General features: G+C 39.1%; 1 protein-coding gene across 5 annotated transcripts in view; it reads right to left on the bottom strand.

The window, feature by feature from the left end:
* BNC2 (basonuclin zinc finger protein 2) overlaps positions 1–18,700 on the bottom strand; it is a 413,802-nt gene that overhangs the window by 242,942 nt on the left and 152,160 nt on the right. For 2 of the 5 annotated variants that reach the window (XM_059926408.1, XM_059926413.1), the window contains exon 3: positions 2,472–2,555. The exons of the other annotated variants lie outside the window; for them this stretch is intronic. In XM_059926408.1, coding sequence (XP_059782391.1) covers positions 2,472–2,555 — 84 coding nt within the window. The remainder of the gene's footprint in view (positions 1–2,471; positions 2,556–18,700) is intronic. 5 annotated transcript variants of the gene reach the window in all.

The raw sequence follows: 18,700 nt of genomic DNA, 5'->3' as shown, positions 1-18,700 counted from the left end.
ACAGCAGATGCCCTTGCAAAAGTCAAGTCATGCTCAGACTTCCACAATGACAGTCATTCAAAACCAAGGATACATTCATGAAAGAGTGTCAGGGATCTTGGAATTATTAAATGATAAAGTTGCTAAGTCATCTGAAATTTTAAGGATTAAAAGGAAAGGGTTAAAAGAAAGAAGGTAAGAAGAGGAAGGGGCTCCATCAGTCCTGAGAATTCATGTCAGGTACAAATACAAAGGTAAACCAGATATGGATACTGTGTGTCTAAATGAAAATCCTTCACAGGAAAGGATATAAACAAGCCAGAGCTCCTAAATCGAGGTGTACAAGAGATTATTCTCAGAATCAAGAGGCCAAACATAAAATTCTCTCGTGGTTATAATGCCTGGCCCTGGGGGAAAGTCTGAGATCCAAGAAGGAAAAGTAAACGACGCTGGCAAGTCCTATGATGAGTTCCCCGGAGTGCAGAGTTGGACTAAAAAATAAGAAATGGCTCACTTGATAGGAAAAAAAAAAAAAAAGACCAGAATGCACATGCCATGGCAAGAATGAAAGGACTCTAAGCTACTCCTGGAACTGTTAGCTGGTGAAGAATATATTAAGTGTCAAGTTTATTATGACAGACATAATATGAATATGTACCAGGTATTATTAAAATGTATGGAAGCCATAATTAGAAAAGAGGAGAAAAGAGAGAAAGAAATGGTTCAAGTGGGTCCCAGTTAATGCACCAATGCTTCGTAGTTGACTATCTTTTCACATATTCAGCTTTTCCACTCAGTCCACCAAAATGCTGTTGCAATATGAGGAATCCAATAAAATGAGCCCTTTCTTTTCTTTGCCCAGTAACTTGGGTCTTCCTTGCAAGGCCCTCGCTGAACTGTCAACTCCACAATCTGTTTAGCTACCTACAACCACGGTTTCACTTCAACATGTAAATATACATTTTCTCCCTTGGTATGTCGAAGTAAAGTGCTCCATTGGTCTCTTTCAGTTTTATTTCATGCACCCACATCTGCAAAACCCATCGCTCTCTGCTCCATAACTCAAGGTTCAAAAACAGATTATCCAACAACCACCCATGACAGACCATTCCAGGTGACGTGTTTGAAGAACATCACTCGTCCAACCCGAAGGGGTCAAGGATCAGACTACTCTTCACGAAAAGTCTTCCATCACTCTGCATATATGTGTCACACACAAGCTGTGTGCTTTCTAAAACTGGGAAACGCATGATCATGTCTCATACGTGCCACACCTGCTTTTCTGTTGTATCATAGCCATATGTCGCCCAGACAGTACCAGCTTGTGGCACTGCTGAGCTCAGGTGGTCTTCCCTAGGCCAAGAGCAGGTGCGCAAGAGATGGTGTCCCCTTCAGAGTATCATAAAAACTGAAACCTCCTCTGACCACCACTTCCGCCATCACGCCCACTGTGAAGTCAATTTTTTAAACTATTCTCTTTTCTCATTTGGGGGGTCTAAATCAGTAAAAAAAAAAAAAAAAAGTTTTTTAACACTGAGCTCACTATGCTCATCCCCTAAGTCTTAAAATTTAGAAAATGATGCCAAATAGAGGCCCTAAAAAATAGTATGCAAGGGGGTGCCATCCACATTGAAACTTCAGCCTGCATCTTTGCATTACTGGCACACACATTCCATAACAATTAACAGGTACCTGGAAGTGGAGATAGGCCTTTGGCCAGGATGTCATATTTATATTTTTAATCTGCAATACACCACACCGTTTCTAATTTCTCAAGACCACACAACGAATTCCAAGTCAATACTTTCATGAAAAATGTGCTTTGTAAATAAACTTAATATTACACCAGAGGACCTATCTCCCAATCCATGAAGAAGGAAGCTACTTATCATTAAGTCCTATTTTTCTAATACAGCGCCCAGCTGAACGGCTTCTGTTCTCCTGAGCTGGGAGACCACAATGCAGGAGACATGACTAGCTCCCCAGGTGTCCCCAGAGCCTAGCATCAGTCTTAGTACTTGATAATGATGATTTGAAAAGATGAGAGCTAAGATGTCCTGAGTGCCTGTTACGTGCCAGGTCCTGTGCTAACTGTTAGGTATGTGTTAGAACATTTAATCCTCACAGTCACCTAGTGTGGGAAATCTCCATTTCATAGATGAGAAAGCTAAAGCCCAGTTAGGTTGAGTGACTTGCCAAAGATCTCACAGCAACTGTGTCAACCTAGGTAGCCAGCCTTCAGAAACCACGTTCTTCTTCATTGCAGTACATACTAAGTCTTGATTTCTTGAATGAGTAAATGAACGATCTCTAGTTACATACAACTTAACCTGAAAAGGACTTTTTGCTGCACAGATGCTACACTGGGCCCTCTGTTATACCTGTCTCAGCAGTTGCCTGTCTCCTGATGGCATCTGATGTATCTGCACGGCCTTCAGAGACCACTGTTACTGTCACACCACCCCCAACTGATAAAACAGTAAGACTCCAACCTGGACTTCCAGCCTCTGGTCTGGCTCCTCCAGGTTTGGGCAGAAGTCTGCACCCAGCACTCTGCCAGCACATGCCACTGGAACCTGGGGGAATACGGTCAAATTAGATGCTGGCTGTGGAGGCTGCTGAAAACTGCACACAAACACACGTGACCCAGGCAGAAGCAGGGACATCCCAACGGCAGTTCTGAAACAGAACGGCTTCCATCACGGCTTCACAGGTTTTTGACACTCAGTAGGTCAAATATATTGTAAATATCACACAGCCAAGTTTATTAACTACCAAAAGGTAAATTCTAAAAAGAAAAAATCCACATAAATTTTATTGCCCCTTGTATCCACAGCATGTAGCACAAAGCAGGCACTTAATATCCGAGGACTGTAGAAAGAGGAGAGAAGAAGGAAAGTCAAAAGGAAGGAAGGGAGGAAATGAGGGAAGGGAAAAAGAAACAGAATCTCTGCTTGAAATTGGTGACTTTTTTTCTCTTCTCATTTTCTTAAGTGGGAATTAAGAAAACTGCATTCTATAATGCCTGAAGTTCCTTTGCACACTTAAAATACCAGTTCAAATTTGTTTTTCTATTCCTGGCATGGGCTAGTATTTATTTATCAACATGTATTATTTACTTACTGTATTTAAGCTACATTTAAGAGGCTCATTTTACGTCTGCTCTAATACTAAAAATAACAAAAAAGCTATGATTTAGTAAATGTTTCTCTGTATCTAGAATCCTACAATGAAAGCCGCTAAGATTCCCTTTCAAAACTAAGCTACCTATTACAATTAGTTATTCTCATCCTGAAATATTACCTACTTATTAGTCACATGCTTACTTCATCTTAAAATTTTTAAGATAAAGAGAATTTAGATTCCATTGAAACCTGTTTTCTGCTTTTTAAATTCTTCTCTAAATCTCTACTCAGTATTTCCAAACACATACTACCTTCATTAATCATACAACTATCTATGTGTATCAGAATCTCAATCCATCAATCAGCTTCATCTCACCTGTATCTTCTTTCCCTCTCAAAGCCCTCCTTTGGTATTTTGTTTTATTTATTTTTTTAACTCCAACTGGGATCATCTGTGCCAATCAATTTTCTTTGTTCAGAGATCAGTTTTCAGCCAAGCATGCTGTCTTAGAAGGTATTTCCTTCTTTCTTTTGACCCACAAATCTGTTCACTTCTCCAGATTTAAACAATTTTCAATAAACTCCACTTTGCAAGTTTACTAGTGAATATAACATATATATTTTTTAAAAAGTCAACTCTTCTAACATTTTTAGGTCCAACTTTCCTATTCTTTTCAAGTGTCTTATTTTTTCTTCCTGCCTATTTCCATAAAGTGACATCAACAGAATATCAGCTGTCTTTGAAATTAACCACTCTTTACCCACAAATTTCTTCATTTGGAGCCTGAGAAGGAAAGGAAAAGGAGGTTGCATCTACTGAGCGCTTGCATTGTGCCAGTCACCATGTGGGTACCTTACATCGAGATTAACCCTTTTTTTCCTTTCAACCATCTTATGGGATATGAGCATCTCCATTTCACAAGAGAGGGGGAGCTTTAGAGTAGTTAAATAACTAGCTCAGGGGCACATGCTAGAAAATTACAAAGCCCAAACTTAAGAAATGAGAAAGAGCGAGAACATTTTTCAAAGAAGTTAATGAAAAACATGTAATAGTTGCTTTTAGTAGCATCCATTCTAGAGGCATTTGTTGATGTTTCGTATGAAAGAAATTACGAAGAAGACAATTAAAGGAAATGAACAAAGTGTCACAAGAAATCAAGACCTACTACTCACTCTTCGGTCTGGGACAACATCGCCAAGGTTAAAGGGGATTTTTCCTCTAACTTGAGAAATGAGAAAGAAACGGGTCATGGAGAGGAATAGAGACACTGCATCTGTCTTGTGTCACCCACAGAACAATGCTGATCCCACCCCACACTGACACGTGGTGAGGGCACCAATGAGTTGTGCGACAGTAATTCTCCCTAGGGTGCAAGAGAAGAATTGGGAGGAAATTACTTAGAATATTCCATATCAAAACAAACCCCCCCCAAAGTTTCCTATAAAACCTTAATAAACGTGACTACTTAACTGATTACAGCAGATAAGCCAGAATGCATATGTTGCAAATTAAGTGTAAATAATACTTTATTTCATGTACACAAAACAATTGCCACTTACCTTAATATTAGTTGACCATGTCACAAAGACAAAGTTTCTAGTTCCTTTTTACCCTCACAGAAGGCATTTCATAAACACTCTCAAGAGGAATGGAGAAAGTTAAACAACTACAATTACACTCAATTACAACCTCAAACACTTAGAAATACACAGTTGCTGAGAGAAAACAAAAAGGTCTGTGAGTAAGTTGGAAGGAAACTGTGCCAGGCTACTGGAATGTTTCAGCTATCCAAATCACAAAAAGGAACTAGGAGGAAAGCAAAGAGTGCTCTCCATCTTAGAATCCTAGGATTTCTGAGCAGAAAAGAAAATCCTTCTGATCTGTGAAAACGGACTTCCTTAAAGATGAGAAAATTGAGATTTGAACCAAAATCCACATGGTTTCACTCATGAGTTCACCATCTAACAATACTCCCCCTACCTCACCCACCACAATTAGAGTCATCAATTATCAGACAGAGAAAAAGTATAAGGGAAAGGCAAGCTATATCTGTTTCCAGTTCATCAAAATGTCCCAAGGAAAATACACAGGATATAAAAGCTTGATAACCTTAATTAGGTATAATTCAGCACACATAGACAATTAGGCCTTTTGATTCAGAAGCCTTAGCAGTCAGCCAACTACCAATAAGCAATCAAAAAATGCCTGACAGAAACAGCAGACCTAAAAAATTTTTTTGGCCATGCCCCACGGCATGCGGGATCTTAGTTCCCCAACCAGAGATCGAACCTGTGCCCCCTGAAGTGGAAGTGCAGAGTCCTAAACACTGGACAGCCAGGGAATTCCCTTTAACTCATTATTACTCCATTTTAAATTAAGATACTAAAATAGGATGTGTACCTTCTGTTTTCAATGGAATTGAAAATTCAAACTGATTTGGAGAATTCCAATTTTATCCTCTTGTCTTCATGCTAGTGTTTAGTGTGCATTTCAACATCATACTTTAAAACAAAGTTCTACCGTGATTTTCATAAAATGTTCACAGTGATTTTGATCTCTGAAACGTAGTAGGACTAAGGGGACATTTTATTTTTTTATTCTTTGTTGCATCTTTGTATACTTTACTCTTAAAGTAATAAAAACATTTAATTTAAAAACAAAGAAAAAAACTAAACTGATCAGCTAGTATTTCTAAACAGTAGGCTGCAGGTTTCATTATGGGATGGTAATTGTCTAGAACTCATCTAAATTTCATTCGGCTGGTGCTATAACAGGAAGTAAGAGGCCTTGAAAGGGACCCTCTAGAATCCCCAGGGAAGCTGGAGCTGAGTGCATATCTACTCTCCTGTAGAGACCTCAAAGGAATCACGGTGTGCGAGAGAGCTATTTACAACTTACTTTGTGTATAATCAGCAGAAACAAAAGATATGACAACAAGCATAAAGGCCTCTCTCTCTCTCTCTCCTCTCAGGAGAATTCAACAAGGGAGGGCCAGTGGGCATTCACTTCAGTGTCAAAAGGGCTTCCAGAAAACATATTTTCTGTGGGGCAGGGAGGAAATATGGCAGGCTTCCTACACACACACGCGCACACACACACACACACGTACACACACACGTTCTTTGTTTACTGAGATCATACATAAAGACTGTTAGGGACCAGATTTCTGAAAAGAAGACATAAAAACCTCCACATTGTAAACGGGAGCTACCGTTCAAAATACTTGAAGAAGGTGGGTGTAAGGAAAGCAACAAATTAAGAAAGAAAGGGGCAGAAGTGATAACTTGGGAAAAGAAACGGGTTACCAAGAAAAGGTCTTATAGAATCTGGGGTGCTTCTTGCAAAGCCAGGGCCCATTCGAACTTTAATTTTATTTTTAAACATTAAACATTCAGGCAGGCATTTGCCTGATAAGCACTATAAAAAGTCAGAGCCTAAATAAATTAACTAACTTCCATGCCATCTCAACTCTTTGGTGAAGCTGGCTGTAAGCCCAGAGCAGTTCTGAAGTGTATGTGTTTTGGTGGCTTCCGTCTAGCAGTGAAGGTATGAGGGAAAAGATCTGAACCCAAGGAGAACTTAGAAAAGAATGGAGACAGAGAACTGGCTTTAAAAAATAGAGAGAGGGAGAGAGATAACCCCAAAAAAGTCCCATGAGAGGACTCAGGGACATGGCTGGGTACAAGCTCTGTTACACTCTAAGCCAGAGAAAAGCAATAACAGCCTCATGTCAGTGGTTAGATGATACCAAGCAACAAGAGGAAATACTCAGATAATGCAAAGAATTCAGGAAGACCATTCAGTGAAATGGATTTGAAAATAAGCGAGCCAGGAGCACTTGTGACAAAGAGCAGATAAAGAAATAAATTAACTACCCAACACTGTAAAGACAGGGATGTATGTTAAATGCAGTGCAGCAAACAAGTGAGAGGAATAAATAGAAAAATAAGGTGAGCTAAGTTGCTGGAGGTGCAGATAACGTCTATCTTCATTTTTCAGGTGACGATTGAACTAAAGACAACATTCCAGGCCTAAGCCTTCCCAACCATGGAGCCCCAGGCCTTAGCTGCAGAAGGGCCACATATACAGAACCTAAAGCTTAAGAATGAAAAACACCACTTCATGATCAGAAAGGAACTGCTGAGTCAAAACAGTATTTATGCAGCTGCCAATACAGAATGGCCAGAAATATGCTGGTTCTTACAGAGGCCTTAGATGAGGCAGGGTGTTGGAAGGTGAGAAGGATGAACAAGATGTTACAGGAGAAGAACTGAATAGGACGGTGGACAGTCCCCTCTGAGCCATCCCAGAACAATGAACTACAGGAGCAGGATGAGAGACGAGAGAACAGAAGAGGGTTAAGGATGGGATTCTGCCACTCAACAGGCTGACAGACACAGAAGACTACTGGGTGGGGGTGGGTTGCAAAGCATCCTCACAGGAGCCAGGAACTAAGTGAGGTTCAGTCTCTTTCTGCCTCGGGGGCTGGTCCTCTTGGGGGAGCTAGGGCCCTGGCTCTGGGACGGGAGCAACCACTGCAGGTACGATTACAGGAGATTTTCAAAGCCACAAACAACAACAAAAATACCTTGTTTTCATACTGTGAAAGGCAAGATAAAAGATAAAAATCTCTCTTCCCTGGTGACAGACACCCTGAGGAGCCTGATGGACCATGAATAATGCTAAAATTACACAGAATCTTTCTTACAGAGCCTCAAAGGGCTTTACACAAAATATTTATTAATTCCCCTATCAGACGAGTAAGGGGTGGGGAAGAAATTTCCACCGCACTCTTTTTATTTTTAAATAAGAAAACTGAGGCCTATCACTATGGTCTCCCCTCCACATTTGATAAGTTGGACAGAACTGAAATGAAGATGTAGTCCTCTGAACTACCATGCTAGAGTTTTACTAGAAAAGTCTCCTACCATTTGATAGAGTTCACCTATTTCTCCACTTCTTGTTTTATGTGGGTTTTAGCCCTGAAGAAAATGAGGATGAAGTTATTTGCACCTATGCCATGGATGAACTTTATACCCAAGAAAGAAAAGTGCAAAATGAGATTATTTTCAACTGGTTTACAATCGTTCTTGTCATTCAGTACATTGGAAATTGAACACCCCAGGTTGTTGCTTATGGGCATAAACATCGCCAAGTCTGATAACTGACATTAAGTGAAATTTCAAATATATGTATGTATATATATGCCCAGATAAACTTTCTTTCTGCCCTCAAGTCTCACCTCCAACTATCCTAAAGGCAGGTAATATGCAATGAGCACTGGCTTTGGAGTGAAACCTCTGTTTTAACCCCAGCTGCAGTACCTTGTGAAGTTGGTCAGTTAATTACCAATTCAGAGCTTTATTTGTTGCATCTGTAAAATGGGAGTAATTATATTTACTGTGTAGGGTTGGCAAGGTTGAAGGAGATGACACAGGTAAAACACCTAACTAAGCAGGCTGTAGGTACACAGCATAGGTAATGATACTTCCCCAGATATCTCCCTCTGCCCCCCAGCACACCATTCTCATCAGGGCTGAGAAGTTTGAGACAGTGAGGGGAGGAATTTGGGGGTGGGTGGGGTGGAAGCAAACTCAAGTGTCAAAGGAATAATATAAGCAATTAGGGAAACTGAAAATTATACCTATTCAATTGGTCTCAATTAGGGGCCAGCTCCATCAACTTGTAGACGGCTTCCTAGAACACTGTGTTGACGAAGACTATGAAGATGTGTCTGGGCTCTGAGAGAATGACCACAAAAGTCTTCTCTGGGGGAAGTAGTAAGAAGAGATACATTTCACTCCCTGCCACTCCTGCCCCAGCCAAGCCTTTCCCAATGAAAACATAGGCAATTTTCTGAGTTCTCTTTCATGCTAGTGGCTTGACCTATGAATTAAAAGTAAGGAGTTTCCAATACACACGACTATACATAAAATAGATAAACAACAACGACCCTCTGTATAGCAAATGGAACTATGTTCAATATCTTGTAATAATCTATAATGGAAAGAATGCGAAAATCAATGTGTGTGTGTGTGTGTGTGTGTGTGTATAACTGAATCACTCTGCTGTACACCTGAAACACTGTAAATTAACTACAATAAAAAATAAATAAATATAAGATGAAAAAGTAAGGAGTTTCCAGGGAGCTCGTGAATAAAGTCTGAAGAAGCCCTACCCTTTTGGAAAAAATAACCCAAAACTAGACAGCAAACTGATAGACAACCAACAGTCTAGGTCAGTGGTTCAAGGTGTATTCTCAGCCCAGGAACATTATTAGCATCACCTGGGAACTCGCTTGAACTACATTTGCAGCCCCACCTGAGACCTACCTGTGACAGACCCCCTGCGGGGTAGAGCCCAGCCAGGTGTTTTTACAAGCCCTCCAGGTGATGCTGATAAGCATGAAAGTTTGAGAACCACTGGCCTAAATAAACTTGAAAATCAAAAAAGAACTGGGAAGGCAAAAGTTTTCTAGATGATAACTTAGTTTTAGAAGAGATATGTCTTGGGGAGGGGGGGGGGGGGGGAACAAGGGAAGAAGGAAGAACAAAGAAGCAAAAACATCAGGGCATAAGATCCAGGATCTCCCAGAATCTCACTCTGTGAAGAAGAGTCGGCACGTCAGGAAAAAGCCCAAGTGAGCAAGCCACCTTAGGAGCAGTGGTATGGGCAACTCCACAGGTACTGCAAAAATGAGAAGGAAATAATTTGGGGACAGACATTAGCTTTAGCATTCAAACTAAAAAGCACTTTAAAAGGACACATGTCACCTTGAACTCAGCCACTGGGTTTGCTCCACTCAGCTGGTCTCCCTGATTCTTCACAGAGATCAAGAATGAGGATGAATTTGGGACTTCCCTGGTGGTCCAGCAGTTAAGATTCCACGCTCCCAATAAAGGGGGCCTGGGTCTGATCCCTGATCAGGGAACTAGATCCCACATGCCACAACTTAAAAAAAAAAAAAAAAAAAAGGTCCCGCAAGCTGCAAACGAAGATCCCAAGTGCTGCAACTAAAAAGACCTGTGCTGCCAAATTAATTAATTAATTAATTGTTTTTTTTTTTTAAAGAATGAGGATGAATTTAAACTATCTCTAATGAGGGGAAAGAGACAAATTTCAAGCCATGATCACCAAGAATTTTTTTTTGAGGGGGCGGCATTTTTTAGAAAGGAGTTCACTTTGGAAGAAAACAAGTGCATTTCACTTGATCTTACTTCATCAAAGGCACAAAATGGGACAAATCAATGGGGTTGTTTTTCCCACCCTACATTTCACAACACTGAAAAGGAATGAAAAAGGCATACGTGAGAAAGCAGAAAAGGGAGTTTGAGGAATGAAACATGGTAGAGGAATGTGTCACACTCCAGACAGTGAGAGAACAAATACTACCCTCCCAAAATTCAACATCCCATGTTACCTCTTGAACCACCTACATTAAACCTATTATGGAAAAATAAAAAGTTTAAGTTGCCATACAAGGAGCAGTTAAACTAGATGGAACGCACGGCGGTTGTCTAGAGAAGCAGATTCCTCTGGACTAGCCTCTTGCCCCATTTGACGTGGGTTAGACTTATTATGAAGAGTGAGACTGAAGGCAGGCCACAAATGGTACCAACAGACCAGTGGAATTCCGGGGTACTGTAACCAGGAGAGCTGGCAGGGAGCCATCACCACATCCAAAGCGCACAGTGCAGCATGCCCAAGATCAATGAAGCAACATGCTTCTCTCTGCATGCAAAGCTTGAACGTAGGTAATGATAAGAGAAGAAAGGAAATGAGAAGGCTGATTCACCCCTACTGTTCCCTACAATAAAAACTTTCCCAACTCAAACATAAGTCATACTGTGCATTGCACAATCGCCCCTCCAAACTTGCTGAGGACCCCAGACTAAAAAGAGAAAATGCACAAAAGCACATGAGGTTGATTTCTTTGGAAGACCCACCCTCACCCTACCCACCCCACCCGCTTCCCAACCCTAGATCAACTGGGGTGAGATCTAGGGAAGGTGAAAAGCTGTACACAGTATTCTGTACCAGACAGGTAACAAGTGAACCTAAACCTCTCCCACCAATGGCATCTCTCTGTTACTGAGGGTCTCAGGAAGTAGTGAGAAGATAAAGTAAAAGGGACTTCTTTATACTGTCCTTGGGGATCTTACAAGGTATTTCTTCAAACTGAACATACTTTACTCCTGAAATCTAGGGGCTTTAGAATCTAAAAGAGGCTTAGTAGACAATAGAACACTTTATATATGATAAAACACATGGTTTTCCATTTTGTGTGTTTTTGATATTAGTAGTCTCAAATAAAGATAGAGCTATTTATGTCAATGACTTATCATGATAAGAAATGCTATAAAATACCATTTTCTCTCTACATGCTTTCCTTTTAGATGTGATGCTCTTCCCTGGTTTCATCTGCCACCCGTATGAGAACAATGCTCCCCAATCCCTATTCCTTACCTCTCATGTGAGTTCTAGCCCTGCACTTTCAAGCTCCCACTAGAAATTTCCAAGTATCCAGTTAACACCTCGAGCTAAACAAGCAAAGCATATGGGTTCACTGCTATCCTTTCTTTACTACAGCTCTACCCTGACTTCGGTTTTTTTTTGGTTTTTTTTTTTTTTTTTTTTGCATTATTATCACCAGAATCCCATTAACAAAGACTCAGAACCATAGATCATGATTAAAAGCATTCTGCTTATTTCCCAAACCCAATAAACTCTGAAAGTCTATTTTTCCCTTCCCATCCCCTCAGTTGTCCTCCCACACACCTTCCAGATCATTTCTCTCCTAGATCATTTCTAACAGGAGCATGCTCAGACCTTTGCCATAACCCTTACGTGATTGATAATCCCAACTTTATCGTTCCACACTCGTCAACCAGGGCCACATACCACCCCTCTAACTGTCAAACATATTCTCCCAGACGATGTTTAGAGTTCCCCACAAATTACCAATTAACGAAGTTCCATCCAGGCCCTCTACAACCTAGCTCTGCCCTGCCCTTTCCAGCTTCATCTCTCCTCCTCTTTCATGACAAATGCTGAACAGAGTCTAATTAGACTACTTAATGTCTCTTGCTTACTGCTCTGGGCTTTCCCAATTTGACATAGTTCTCATACTGCTCTTTTTTTGGAATACCCTCTCTTGCACTAAACTTTTGAACATCTCTGTATTTCTAGATGCCACTCCTTCCACAAAGTTTCCTGATACCCCCAGGCAGAAGAGATCTCCTTCCCAGCATTCTACCACTGTTAGGCCCGTCAGCACTATACAACCGTAGACTTTAAATACACTACATGTTTTTCTCTTTAAGGGCAAGAACTAACTTGCTTCTCTCTTTGTTTCTCCCCATAGCACCTACCAAACAGCTTTACATACAGCAGATACTCAACAAATGCGTGCAAAATAAATAATAAATAAATCTCTTAAAAGTCACAGTGGCACCAGTGACCCAATGTTACAGATAGAGTGATTTTTAACTATATCATTATTCCACCTGATCCTCAAGAAATACCTTTAGGGCAATTAGGGGCCAATAATTCCTACTTTATAAAAATTCAAGATACAAGGAGGTTGCTATTTATGCACAGAGCAGTCTTCTGAGCGTAATTTAGCCTGTAAAGGTCCAGTAACTAATTCAATGTCACCCTGTTGATTTGTGGCACATTTCTGCTGAAATGATACTTCTGTTGCTAACTTTCCTTCTGGCTTACTTCAGGATACCTCGAGAACCTTACCCCATCAAAGCAATCTTCTACAGGTAAGAAAATGCACAACATCTCCTCTAAAACCTAAGTTTTAGGGGTATTTCTCTGCCCCACAAGTTGTCAACAAATATACACTGGTATATATAGCCTCTTAGTTTAAAATTTACTAGGCTTCAGAGTAGGGGAAGGTGTGAAAACCTCCTATAATAAGCTTTTTAAAAAGGTATCGATTGCCATATACTTGGAAAGAAGGTAATCAACCCATTATACTTCCCTGAGATAAGAAGACATTTCTAAGATACCAGGAGAGCAGCTTACAGACAACTGGGGGTAGATTTCCAGCCCTCATCAGTTTCTGCTTTGTTTCAAGCCAGGAGTAGGCAACGACACCCTCTGAGCCAAATGCTAGCCTGCTGCCCACTTTTGTGGATAAAGTTTTATTGAAATACAGCTGTGCCTATTCCTTTATGTATATAGTCTACTGCTGCTTGCGGCTACAAGGACTGAATTGAATAGTTGTTACAGAAACCACACAGCTGCCTAAACTATTTACTATCTGGCCCTTTATAGAAAAGGTTTGCCAACCACTGTTTTAAGCTACACAAAATTATACTTCTTTCCCCATGAACATCACTTTCAAGAATTCACCTTTAGTAAATAAGAACACAAGTGCAAACAAGAATGTTCATATGGAAGCAATACTCTTTGTAAAAGAAAAGAACTGGCAGCAACCTCAACGTCCACAAACCAAGAACCTGTTAAGTAAATTATGGTACAATGATATACTGAGGATCTATTAAAAATTATGATGGCTATCTTTAATTACAGACATGGGAAGATATCTATGACATGGTTGAGTTAAAAAAAAAAAAAAGAAGTCACATATCCATAATCCTTTTATATAACTAGCATCTATCCATATATCCGTATGTATGTGTAAATGAAAAAAAGATGACTAAAAAGATGTTAATTAAATGGTTCCTTGGTGGCACCCTTTCAGATAGTGTTTACTCTTTGTAGCTTTCGTAATGAGATCTTCACCGTAAAGATGTACCCTTTATAAGAGCTATAAAAAAAAAAATCAGTTTAAAACTTTTAAAAGTTAAAATCAGCGTGTTAAGTTTAGGATTTGCGTTTTATAAAAAGCACAGGGTTTTTGGTTTGGTTGTTACCATTACTAATTTTCCTTTTTCTTTGTTTTAAACACAGAAAGGCTCTTAGATTCACCAATAGCCTACACATCTACAAAGAGGCATCCCCACAGAATGTGGCAACCTCCTTACCAGACTGTAAAAGTCCCCTTACAAAAGCATACATGGGTTAGAAGGAAGAGGTTAACAGACCAGTCCCTCGATGGAAATGTATTAATTCAATCGGTGTCTTGCTTCTGGATTACCATTAAAAGGTTCATAAAGTACCCAAAAGCCACATAAGATTTTAGAATTATGCTACTCAATGACTGATGCTCAGTGAAGAGGAAGAAAAGGGAGATTTTTCTCCACTCTCATTTTCTTCAACAAAAGTAAGCTTCTGCAAGATTGGCACAAGTATTTTTGAAACTGGTAACTGAAAAGGCTAAGTGTGTACATGATGCAATTATTAAGAACCCAGTACCGCCACTGATAGAGACATGCTAACTGAACACTGCATAAAGCTTGCAAATTAATGACAACAGGAACAGCAGAGGAAGAAATTGCTAACAGCAGCCAACACAGCTCACCCTCTCTGTGCAGGACTTAACAGCTACCATTTCTAACCCTCATTTTATAAATGAAGTAAGTGGGTTTCCAAAGTCACATTAAAGAAGGGGTAAATTCAAGTGCAAATACATCTGGCTTGAAAGCCTATACTCTTCCACCCATGCTGATAAATAGAAATTGTATTTCTAATGAAGTACTATACAAAATCCCAAAATAAATGTAGCAGATGAAAAAACTTGAAATTCCTGGTTTATAGAAATATTACAAAATTACCATGTCAATTAATTTGTTTTATAAGCAATTTATTTAAAACAGTATGCTTTTTAAACATTTTCTCAGAGTTAAGTCTACCCATATTCTCCGTCCTTACATTTATTCATGTATGCATATGATATGTGTACGTCTTTTACAGATATGCTATAGCATTATATAGAGCACAACTTTTTAATATTGTCAAACTGAAGTAGAGTCTGTATACATTTGTGGACACAGACTTCTGTTAAACATAAAGCTGTGACTTGGTTTTTTATGACTCTTCCCACAGTAAAATTACTTCACTGCTCTGGATTAAACAAAATCTGTGCCCTGAAAATTAACATGTGCTGTACAATGATATAATTAAATTTTTTTTTACATTGGTATTTACCCCCACTATTTTTCTCTTAGGTATAGCCTCTTCTCAAATTAGGTAGAGATTAGGCTTTCCTGTGAATTCCCCATAATTGCACCTCCAAGCTCAAGATGATAAACAAACCCTTTAACTCCCAGACTAAGGAGTTATGCTATGCCTCCTTCTTGGGGGTGTAGAGGCATTAGACTATGGTTTTCTAAGCAGTTATTCCACGGATCCCTAGTAGAAACCTAAAAGATAGGACTCTGAGGCTAGACCCTTTTCATCTAGAGCAGCTCTAATTTTTATCAGTTCTGCATGTTGGCTTCCCTGTAAAATTTAATTTGAAAGGAAAAACAAAAAACGGCAGGTTCAACAACTAACTCTTATTCTTTTTTTTTTTTAATAGCCGGCTTAAGTTATAGACGGATGAAGAATGTGGGAGAGGAAAAAGCAAAGACTTTGGGGGTCAAACTTGCTGGATACAGGTTTGAGACCTTTATTTCCTCATCTGTAAAATGAAAATAATTGTACCTGCCCTGAATGCTTTTGCAAGAGCTGAGAAAGACAAAGTGGGTACCACCCCTAGCATACTGTGTGAGCTAAGAGGTAGCTATGAAATGATTAGTTTTTAATCCTCATTCTTTTACTCTTAGCAACAGGTGAAAGTAAACGCTAAGCCAAATATTTATTTTAGATCTAAGATGGAGTATGCTCAAACTAGTGTTGGCTAAGAGAAACGAGATGTTAGGCAAAGTAACAATGCTAATCAAAGACCATCTATGACAATATTAATGTACTACTCATGAGAACACAATTACTTTTGATAAAAACATAATCCAGATTTTAAAACAATAAAAGCAGCACATTTTGCTCAACAAATATTTCCCAAGCCGTTAACTACACTTAAGGCATTGTGCAAGACTGTAAATGAAGATAAAATATTACCCCACTACACATGTAGGTTGCTTGCTACTATTTTAATTCTACTAAAAGGTGTAAACACTATTCGCTTTAGTGTGACCCTGATTCCATGAACACAGTGAATATTCACAAAGCCAGGGATAGAGGCCAGGGTGCTCTATTAATGGAACTTCTAGCTCTATTACCAAGTGCTAATGATAATGAGTATCATAAAGCAGGAAGCTCTGATTCAAGCAAGTGATTAGAACTGATGATACAAAGGTAAACAGAACTCAACAGAATTTGCCAACTTGGCTTCTAGTCTATCGTTAGCCATAACTGATATCTCAGAAATAATAGCATCGCTCTGACATCCAGGAAGGCCATCCCAGTGAGAATTTTGCAGAGTGGCAAAAACACAAGACTAATGGATGATACAAGTGATTCTCAAAAAAAAAAAAAAGAAGAAGAAAGTTGCCTGCCAATGCCTAATACCTCCTTCCCTACAGATAACTGGAGAAATTAAAACTTTTTTTAAAATTTACCCCCTTTTTTACAAAAATTGAAGCTTTCCAAGGGAAGCCTGCCACAGGGCAAGCTCAAAGAATAGGATCTACAGTTTACTGAACACCTACTATGTACCTGAGCTTCACAGGTGTTTTCTCATTTCATCCTCCTGACAAAGTCTCAAGTGTTCTTGTCCCCATTTTAACACTGAAGAAAATAAAGGTTAGGGATAAAGTGACTCACCCAAGGTCACAAGACTAATAAGTGACAACAACAGAATCTCAACTCAGGACCAATCTTTTAACTCCCCCAAACCCCTCAACTCCCCCCAGAGTTCTGCAATGCCAAACAATACTGGCTGGTACAATGGGAAGAGAAAAATGCTGAAAGAACAATTATTTATATTTTAAAGAAAGCTTGATTTTTTAGGGAAAAAATCCTAAGTCAACTTTAATTTTCATATTAAGGAGACATGATACTGGAGTATTTCCACTCTTTCCCTCTTGGATTATAAAGGGAAAATTTTAATAAATTGGAAAGGTTTTGAATACAACCACAACATCCTTTTTATAATCAAAAACTGCTTCCATGATCAGGATAACAATTTTTTTTTAGATAATCTAAGCATACATGATAGACTTTTTTTCTCAATTTGGCACTGCTGACGAGTTTTTCTACTATTTAGGAAAAAGAATTAACTTTGAAATTGGCTGTAAGGGAAAAAAAATCCAGCACAAAGTAAGTTTAATAGTCCTCTGAAAAGTGCACTTTAAAATTTGGAACTAAAAACAAGAATCATCAAAAGAAAACTTCCATCACCACTTTATTACATTCAACAGAGTAAAAAGAATTCTTAAAGTGAGTATTCTCTAGAATGTAACGGAAATTCTAATGAATTCATCAAAAATTTGAAGTGCCAAGTCCACACATAAATCTTGATTTTGCTATAGAGTTGACTGCTTGTTGGTTTAAGACCTCCCATAAACAATGTGAATCTATCTGTTTATAGATAATAAACCATCTATGGACAGCACTAACCAGATTAAACTCGAGGTCTATCTTGACAAAACCATCGTTTTACAGAAATACATAAATCATGTACCAAAAACTCTATAAACATGGCACATAGCCCCACTCATAGTTTACTTTTTTGTGGTATATTCTTGACTTAAATTTGTGTTACATAACATTTAAAAAAAATTTATCAATGTAAAACTATCCTGGCTTAACAACTCTAAAAAGTTTTTCCTTGCATTCATTTGGCAGTTATCAAAGTGTGCATGTACACACAGGCACACACACATACGAAACTCTATGTATATTATATATGCATTATTAAGGAAGAGAAAAATGACTCATCACAAGAGCATGAAATCAAAGAAAGTGTTAAGGTTTGAAAGTGAAGAGAAACAGGTAATTCAAAACTAAATTCAAATTATGATGATATGTTTACTTAGGTAAGCCCAAGATAATCCATACATCTCTTATTCACAGGGAAAAAGTCAGACGCATGAATATTCTATAAAGTCCCAATGCAAAATCAGAAGGCCGTTCCATACATCCACATTTTAATCTGTTATAAATTAACTTGAGTGAGATCAAATCATGAAGCCATCCTGACTGCTACATGTAACATGCGCAATTACAACCCAAGTCAAATCGTACACACCCTCAGTAACCATACCTCAAACAAGTGGAACAGTGGAGGACCAGGCTAGAGTTTCCCCTGGAGAGGGACAGGGGTCAGGGCAATCTGCAAAATGGATATATCTGAGACAACTACAAAACCTGAGAATGTCCTCAAACCCTAAAGGTGTTCACACGGCTTCACAACAAAGTCCCTTTACAAGATCCACAGCCCAGATGACCTGCATCTTTCAAACTGTCCTATTTCCAGAATTCCTGATTTTAAATCACACTGGAAACCTTTGGCTGCAACTGAACTAGAATGGTTCTGCTTCGCCCTTCTAAACACCAAGGAGGGGGGAAGAACAGTGCCATACTTAATCCTGTTTTGTTTCAAACTCTCGGACCTTCTGCATTCCAAAATTGTATCCCTCTGACTAATATAAACCGTTATGAGAGAAAAGGTTTTTTTTTAAAAAAAAAAAAAACCCACACACCCCAAAGCAGCCAGTGAGAAGGAATGAGGGAGTAG

This window comes from Balaenoptera ricei, chromosome 6, assembly GCF_028023285.1.
Source record: "Balaenoptera ricei isolate mBalRic1 chromosome 6, mBalRic1.hap2, whole genome shotgun sequence".
Taxonomy (NCBI): Eukaryota; Metazoa; Chordata; class Mammalia; order Artiodactyla; family Balaenopteridae; genus Balaenoptera; species Balaenoptera ricei.
The sequence above is the reverse complement of the archived record's forward strand: the minus strand, read 5'-3'. Positions and strand labels throughout refer to the sequence as shown.